This window comes from Cuculus canorus, chromosome 9 (assembly GCF_017976375.1).
Source record: "Cuculus canorus isolate bCucCan1 chromosome 9, bCucCan1.pri, whole genome shotgun sequence".
Taxonomy (NCBI): domain Eukaryota; kingdom Metazoa; phylum Chordata; class Aves; order Cuculiformes; family Cuculidae; genus Cuculus; species Cuculus canorus.
Window position 1 is genome coordinate 9837925 of NC_071409.1, and position 8900 is coordinate 9846824.

General features: G+C 39.0%; 1 protein-coding gene across 1 annotated transcript in view; it reads right to left on the minus strand.

The window, feature by feature from the left end:
* The window catches only part of SLC9A9 (solute carrier family 9 member A9), a 192820-nt gene extending 185328 nt beyond the window's left edge, over nucleotides 1-7492 (minus strand). Inside the window, exon 1 of the mRNA XM_009565945.2 lies at nucleotides 7161-7492. Coding sequence (XP_009564240.2) covers nucleotides 7161-7335 — 175 coding nt within the window. The 5' untranslated portion in view covers nucleotides 7336-7492. The remainder of the gene's footprint in view (nucleotides 1-7160) is intronic.
* Between the last annotated feature and the right edge of the window lie 1408 nt (nucleotides 7493-8900).

Here is an 8900-nt window from a genome sequence, read left to right on the forward strand (position 1 = left end):
TTAGCTAAAACAGTCAGGGTTTTATCTCATTTTTATTAGATTTCCTCTAGAAGAGCCACATCTTTCATTTTCAAATTCAATTTCAAATATATTAAAAATTCAGTTTCATTTGGCGCTTGGACAAGACTTGTTTCATTCTCATTCTCTAGAATAGAAAACTTTTAGGTTTTCCTTTACCATTTTTGTTCCTATCACTCTGTGTTTTAAACTGTATCTCTTATGCACCCTTGCTATCAGGTGTTACACAGACTTCTTCAGCTCAGGGAACAGCAGCATTCTGCAGATGACTGCCCATGCCTGTGGAAGGACACTTGGAGAAAAAGGTATACTCAAGAGCAGGAATACATGGCCCACTTCTCTAGAATCAGTATCAGGTCACAAGATGGAATATGTTTCAAATAGTCAGGAGAAAGAAGTGTCTTGTTAAATGAACGTGCTGTTACAACCTGTTTACCCACCCCATCATCTCCTCTTTCATTTCCCTTTTCTTTCATTCTGCATTCTCGTGATCTGTTTACCAAATTTCCCTGTTATGGCTCTCTTTGCCACACGTGATTCTTCTGTGCTTGCTCAACTTCTTGTCTTGCTGCATTTCCTGGTCTCTAACATTTATCTTTTCATTTGCAGCATCTGTCATATTAACCTGCCTTTTTCTGGATAGTTTTACCAAGACTCTCACACTATGTCTTCTAAAATTATGTAGGACAGTAATCTTTTTTTCTACTTGCCCTTCTTCTGTTAGATGGGCAACAGTGAGCATCATACTTATCGGTACAAGTAACAATCTTCTTGCTGCATACACAAGTCAAGACTTTAGGGAAATTATGCTATTTTCAACTGAGAGCTCAAAAATCATGAATAAAAAGCTAAGAAAATGAAAGTAATTTTAAAAATGAGAGTTTAAACACTACTATTCAGAGTTCTTATTCTGATCTATCTTTTAGCCTTAGTAGTTATGGAATAAACTTATTATTGACATAATAAGTTTCTGAATGACGGCAAGGAACTGCTCAAAGGAGATCAGTGAGACCGGCTGACATTGCCTTTCCATCTCTGTTGTACAGCCAGCTGGACTACTGTGTCCGACAGCATTCTGAGATCCCTAGTATGTGTGTGGTGCTGGCTAACACAGCACCTACTTGGAACCAAATTCTGTTTGATAGTTTTAAAAATGAAAAACAATATTCTTAATTATAGTAAGGCAATTGCATTTAATTGTCCAATGGTAAATTAAACTGTAGTGTCAAGTTTAGAATAGGAGCAGAGGACAGTTCTACACCAGTACTGTTCTGTATTCTCAGAGTATGTGTTCTCTTCAGCTGTAGTCTCAAACTGCCTCCATTGGAAGTTTGTGGAATGGAAACAAATGCAAATAATGCAGATCCTGGTCCTGCAAGACAGGTCTTAAGTATAAATAAATCCATTTGCAGAAAATTAATATTTTCAATATACAGTCACAGCAGCTGTAGAGAAATCAAAATCAATACTGACTGACATTTATAACTGGAATTCAAGTTTGCCTTTTGGGTTTTCTTCTGCCAGCTTTAGTTCTTATCCTCTGATGGAGTCCAGATCGAGATAATGTTCAGAGCCACACAAATAATGGAATGATAACTGAAGAACAAGGGAATTGTGAGGGTATCCAACAGCATACACCTATTGGGAAAGTACATTAAAGAAGATTCTAACAGTCGATGTTCTCAGGGCATCTATGGGGCTTTGACATCCTTTTATCTCTCAAGGAAATTCTATAATGTATTAAATTTGAGCAAAATGTGGACTGGATCCATAATGATGTGTTGATTCAGAACATTCTCAGACACTCTATGGAAGATTCAGACAAAGACAAATGCTATCACTACACTATATTGCAAGAGTCAATATAAGTGATGGGATTGTATTCTTCCTTCAGTAATAATTAATGCACCAAAACCCCTATATAAAACCCTCAGTGAATTAAAAACCTGGGAAGGGCATATTTAATATTTTAGTAGGTGTATCATTCACAGAATGTACTTTCTGCTTCAAATCATTCTATAACATTTTCATCTTGATTGAATTCAGGAGCACAGATTATATTCTAATTCATTTTTAAATAGGTGTACAATATACTCTCCTTTCCCCTGCTCCCACTTCCAAACTGAAATAATAATTTCAGTGCAGTTGGTGTTTCGTGGAAGAATAATTAAAAATGAACATTTTCTCACAAAGTTCTATGGACTATGGGTATGTGAAACCATTTAAGTAAAAACATCCCTTCTGTACAATTAGTTCTGATCTTATAGTGGCATGCACAAAAAAGGATGGCTTTACCATCCAAGTCTTGGAATTTGGCAGTTAGAACTCCCTGCAGATGAGTCAGGAATAACTCTGCATCTTTTACCTGCCTTCACAAACCGGTGTTATACTCAGGTGCTCATTAGCATGAAGAGACACTTTCAAACAGTTTTACATCAGTTAAGGATGCAGGTTATTGTAAATGCAAACTTCACTGTACTGGCACAAAGCAGAGTACAATTTGGTATTCTGGGAGTCCAAATCCAATTATAAAAGTTTTTATCTCAGCTTTCCCCTTAATTTAAGATGTTTTCCTTCAAAAGTAGTACCAAGGCTGCATTTAGTTCATGTTTTAAGCACATTGATTTAAATGCAGGATTGAAGCAGAAAAGGATGTAACCAATGTACAGATTTCTTTAAAAATGTGTCAGTTGTTGTTTGAAGGAAGATCTTGCAGCAAAATCTCACGTAACTAGAGCTGTAACTAGAGCTCAGTCACGTTTCAACTGAAGGTGATGCAGGTTTTCCTACTTCTTCAGTGGAAACAGAATAAAATCCTTAATCATAGAACAGAGCATTGGAAGGGATCTCTCAAATCAGTCATGGCAAACTCCTGAGCTAAACAGGACTGTTCTTTCCCCAGGATTTTATCTAGTCAGCTGCTAAACACCTTCCTTAATAAGGATGCAGGTGTAGTCATTGCTCAATTTTTCCAAATATTTTAGAATTTGTCCCATGTTTGTTTGCCTTAGGAACACTGTTCCCCTCTTCATCTGCCCACCACAAAGTGTTAGCATCTGCTTTGTAATTTCCCTATGCTCTCCTCCAAATACTGTCAATCTCTTCATTATAAGTCAGGAAGACAAAGAAGTACCCTCCATTATTTTATTGAGGGCTAGAGATTCCTCTTTCTGGGTCTTGTTACTTCCACTGCTGTATTTCAGAAGCAGCAGCACTCAGAACAAACTCTCAATTAGACTCCACACAAGAGACATAATGGGTTTAGGAGGTGCAAGAATCATATTGCCTTATCAATAGACACTTCCACCAAAGTTGAATCAAGAACTTTGCCATGTGCCTCACTTCTGAGCATGCTGCATGGGGTCTTCAGAAGAGTCTGAAGAAGGGTTTCTGCAAGTCAGCTTTCCCACGGCAAACCTGTCGAGAGCTGAACAATCAGGAGAAGGGGAGAAAAAAAAGTAGACCTCCAATCCCACTGTTCCAATCCCCTCAAACCTTCAGTATTCCAGGTGATTTTCAACCAAAGTTGCTGATTAACTGAGCAGAGAAAAGGCACAGATGGTATTGGTGGGTGGGTGAATGGGGTGGGGTTTTTTGCTTATCCCTTAGTTTTTTCGAAGCTTAGTTCTGGCTGCCCACCTGCAGGTGTGCCTTAGCTTTAGTCAGAGGCAACTGCTGGCACCTGGGTGTAGCCCTAATGCTTAATTGTTGGAGAGGATGAGATGTGGGTGCTTGCACGCAGTTTTTCACTCTTCTGGCTTGAGGCTATTGTACTGCTGTTGTGGAGGGCTATGAGTTACGTATTATATGGGGAATTTGTACCTAACATTTTGAGGTATCTAAAGATAACAGGCCTTGGAGGAGCTGGCTAATAAGCACTCAAGTCTTTTATTTAGTCTAGTACTAAAAGTCCATCTTCTGGGGCCTTTCATGTTCATTTGCTTCCCTGTTATATGGAAATTGGGAACTGGAGTTTACTATGTGGCATCTGTTTGTCAGACCAAGCTATCGCGTGCTGAAGAATTTGTTCTCTGAGCTACTGGAAAACAAAAGAATGAATGAATAAACAGGTACGTTTGTGTTCTCTGCAGTTTGTGAGTGATTTTTCAGTTTGATGTCAAAACAAACAAAGCAATTTGAATGTGCTAGTAAATTCAAGTTAAATGCCTTGACATTTTTAGATACGTATATATAGCTATATATATTTTTTTTTGTGGAATTATGTTGAATTCCTGTTAATTCTTCCGAATTAATTCTAGGTTATGCTCAATGCATTGTTTTTTTCCCTTGCAACTATAGAAAGGTCTTTAATTTAACTATAGCTATATTTAGTGTTGAATCATGGCTTTGATAAAAAATTAATGCATCATGGTTTTGAAGTTTCTAACTGGATAGTTTTCCGGTATGGGCTTTTCTTTAACTGGAACAGTTTGGCCTAAACTGCATTTTCTTACTGAGCTTATGTAGAAACACTTTATTTATGCTATACTGTAAATAGAAGTTTCTATCAGGATGTTCCTAGTGTTCAATTTTTGGCTGTTCAGCACTTTGCAGTAACTGTAAATGTTCTTCCTGTTTTTCTGTTTCTGTGGTTATTTTGTCCCCTGGTTTTCCTCATATGTCACTTTCTCCATCCTTTCCACTGCTGTACCCCTAGTGGCACACTGCCTTGAGAAGGAATGCAGCCCTACCTATCATACTGTAGGATGTGATTTGCAAATAAGTGCTCGGTATTCTTTTATCACTGGAAGTAAAACTATTGGTTTCTTGTGCTGTTATTCACGTACCTAGCAAATATCTCAATGGGCTGGAGTAAAGCAGCCGAGACACTAGGGTTGTACAAAATGGGCATAAACCAGAATTCTTCTGAAGATGAAGGCTAAAAAATAAGTGAAGGCAGGATTTAGCTTGGTCAGTGCTTGATGCCATGAAGGTTTTCTCCCAAAGCGGCTGCTTTTTGATCTGGCACTTCCATCACGGCCTCTGAAATTCCTTTTTTTTTCACTATTGAAAACCCACTCTTTCAAAGTGCTAAAGATACCTAAAACTATATCCAAAATTTCTAAGGATAAAAAGGACATAATTGGCTTTCTAGGTCCTATGAATAAGCATTTTTTTCCCCTGTCAGAAGGTTGCAATAAATAATGCAAGACTAAATAGATAGTTTATTTACAATCACAAGGAATGTTTCCGTTGTTCATGTATGCTTTAATAATTCAAAAGGTCTGTCCTGCTGGAGCACTAAACCCTTAACAGATCAAAAGACTATTGTGAGCTGGTTGTCCTCACGATATGCAGGTTATGTTCGGGGCAGGTGACAAAACAGAACTAGAAGACAGATAAAACTAATTAAATATTGATTTATTTGTGTAGTGTTGTATTCCCCTATAGTTCATTTATATTTTGATAGGCTTTTGTCTTTAACAAATGTTGTCAGCTGCACGTGGGAAACGGCACAATAGCGTAAAGGAAGCTCCTATAGACCAGTGACGGCAGTAATTAGAGAAATATTACCTTTAAAATTGATCATAATGAATATATTGCACAGTGTTTCATAGTTCTCATTTTGAGAAATGTTGATAGAAATGCAACAAACAAATGGATTCTCAGTGATGCTGTGACACTTGTACCCTGTAAAATCATTAGCCAATCCAGGTGATGTCTAACAATGAAAACCATTGCATTTAACTAAACGTATGTGCTGTTAATTTCAGTCTCAACTGATTGAGTTGAAGCGTGTTTTCTATTTTTGACAGATTTTGAGATCAGAAAAAGGGCATATTAAAAAATAAATACTTTTCCACAACTTTAAAGTAAACACAAGGCAGAGAAGATCTTGCAGATTTCCTCACTCAGGTGTTAGGGGCTCAGTGACTGGCTAAATACAAGAGTTTCTTGTTTACTTGCTGTCCTCAAAGTATCGAGTCACTTGTGCAGATAGTAAGGGAGCCGAGAAGACAAAATAGCCTGAGCTCTTGAAATTTCATGCAGTGAATTTATCTAATGAAACAGCTTGTAAGGGATACAAGGAGGAGGACTGTGATCTTCAGCTGTGGTTTCACTATGGACCTGAAATCATCTTAAAATGCTTGATACAGATAAAGCAAATGAAGCTGCTGCCTAAAAATTTAAGGGTCAGTTGCCTTTTTTGTTGCAGGCTTGCAGTTGAACCTCCACAGAGCTTTTTGCATGATAAACAAATATACTGCAGAATATGCAATCTTAACGAAACCAGCTTTGGGTACTATGTCGCTAGAGTATATGATGAGCATAGAATAGGTCTGAGTCAAAACAGGCTGGCATTTAGGTTCCTAATGACTGTGCTATTGGTTTATATCTGCCGTTTTGACAATTACCCTCCAGTGTGTTTTATGGTAACACTTCTGTTACCAGTCACAGCCTTTTCACAGAGTAAAAAAGCAGTAAGAGAGGATAACAAGAGAAATCATTATGCACTTAAGTCTGTACCACTAAACTAGGGAGCACTTTTTATCAGTGGACAATGCACAAAGATTTATCTGGAAGTGATATGCAATGCTGCAAAACTTCATAAAAAAAAACCAACAAACCAGAACCAGGTGGGCAAACTGAAATTGCAGTCCAATCAGAACTCAAAGAAGACATGAGAGGCATTCTTCATAGTCTGCTTTACAAAGGCACAGAGGGGGGGGGAAACAAAACAAAACAAAAAAAACCAAAAGAAAAATGTCAAGATCATTTAAACTTTATTAAACAACATCGCTTGATCCACAAAGCTCCTGGAGTAACACCTTTGAATGTTATCAAAACCAAGCATGTAAAATAAGCAAATGAACTAATCTCTTTCACTGTGGATATTTCATTCTTTTGAAAACAGTAAACTCTATAACTCCCAAAGTATCCCACAGCAGCTGCCTGCCCATAGTGGAACATAACGTGCTCATCCAGAGGATAACCAGCTCATAATAGCCACTCCCTGAGCAAGGCAGCCTCTAGCTCCTTCCTGAGGGATGCTGTTAGATTATTATTTTGCTGTACAGTTATTGAGCTGATGACATTTCATTCAGCACATTTTCTGAGCTTTGCCAGCACTTGATCTCAAGTAACTGATCATAAATACGTGACTAGTCCCATCTTAAGCTGGCACTTAAATTTATACTCACCATAAAGCATAGCTCCTCCGGTTTCATGCAGAAAGCGAAATCGATGGTTTTTAAACAACCAAATTGTTAATATTGTAAGAATGAGCAGAAAGTTAAAAACTAGCAACTCCACAGCTCCCTGATGATAAAACTGATCTTCATCTTTCACTGATACATATTTCTTCAACTTCTCCATTTCATTCCCTTTATGGAAAATACGTACAAACTAAAAGAAAACCAAAAATCCTAGGAAGGAAAGTCCTATCACTTTTGGTACGACAAAGTCCAGATACCACAGAAACTCACAGCAAGCACATCTGTTTCATTTGCAGCCTCAGGGTGAAGTGCCCCAGCTCAGAATTCAGCTGGATTCTAGTTACAGCTTCCTGTTTTTCTCTTAAAGCTGCCCTGTCTCTTTTTGAATGTTACGGTTGCATCGCTGGACTGTGTGCGCTTCAGTTGGAGAGGTTCAAGTTGCTGCTGAGTCACAGGCTCTGTCAACTCTTACAGTTTTGTTTTAACACTTAGTCTGGTTTTGTAATGTTTGTTCCTGTAGTTTACAACATCATCTGAATCCTAAAAATCATATTTTCTCTTGATAGCTAAAGGTGAAAAACCTGATGTTTAAAAGAATGGCTTAATAACCTGCACTGCATCGTGCAACTTCAAAAATATTTCCCAGTTTTAACTGCAAGTGATAGAAGAAAGTGGCACTTCCTCTTGGTGCAAAGGCAGAAGAAGAAAACAAAACAATGGGTAAAGATTTCAAGATTTAGGCCTTGAACTTGTACCAATCTTGCGGAAAGGCTGAAAGTTCTCTATAAAAGCAAGGGTGCAATTACCTAGAATTAAAACCACTTGATAAACCCTATCAAACTGAATACAATTCAATGGACTTTACTTTCCATCATTTCTGCTGTTTATATGTTTTCATTTACTTTACTCAACTAAGCCAAGAGAACAGTACAAATTGACTATTTATAGCTCATACTCATGGAAGCTTTTCTGTCCTAGAAAGTAAAGTAAAGCATTTGACACAATTTCCCACAGTGTTCTGGAGAAACTGGCTGCTTGTGGCTTGGCTGGGCACACTCTTTCCTAGGTTAAAAACTATCTGGATGGCCGGGCCCAAGGAGTTGTGGTGAACAGAGATAAATCCGGCTGGTGGCTGGTCACAAGCAGTGTCTCCAGGGCTCAGTGCTAGGGCCAGATCTGTTTATCTTTATCCGTGATCTGGATGAGGGGATCGAGTGCTCCCTCACTAAGTGTGCAGGAATGTTGGTCCGCTTGAGGGCAAGAAGGCTCTACAGAGGGAGGCTGGATCAATGATCCAAGGCCAATAGGATGGGGTTCAACAAGGCCAAGTGTAGGGTCTTGCACTTGCACCACAACAATCCCATGCAGTGTTCCAGGCTTGGGGAAGAGCAGCTGAAAAGCTGCCTGGAAGAAAAGGCCCTGGGTGTGCGGGTTGAGGGCAGCTGGACATAAGCCAGCAGCGGCTCAGGTGGCCAAGAAAACCAGCAGCAACCTGGCTTGCATCAGAAATGGTGTGGCCTGCGGGAGTAGGAATGTGTTCCCCACTACAAGAGAGATACTGAGCTGCTGGAGCACATCTGCAGATGGGTAAAGAAGCTGGTGAAGGATCTGGAGAACAAGTCTTGTGAGGAGCGGCTGAGGGAACTGGGGATGTTCAGCCTGGAGAAAAGAAGGCTGAGGGGGAGACCTTATTGTTCTGTACAACTACCCAGAAGGAGGTTGCAG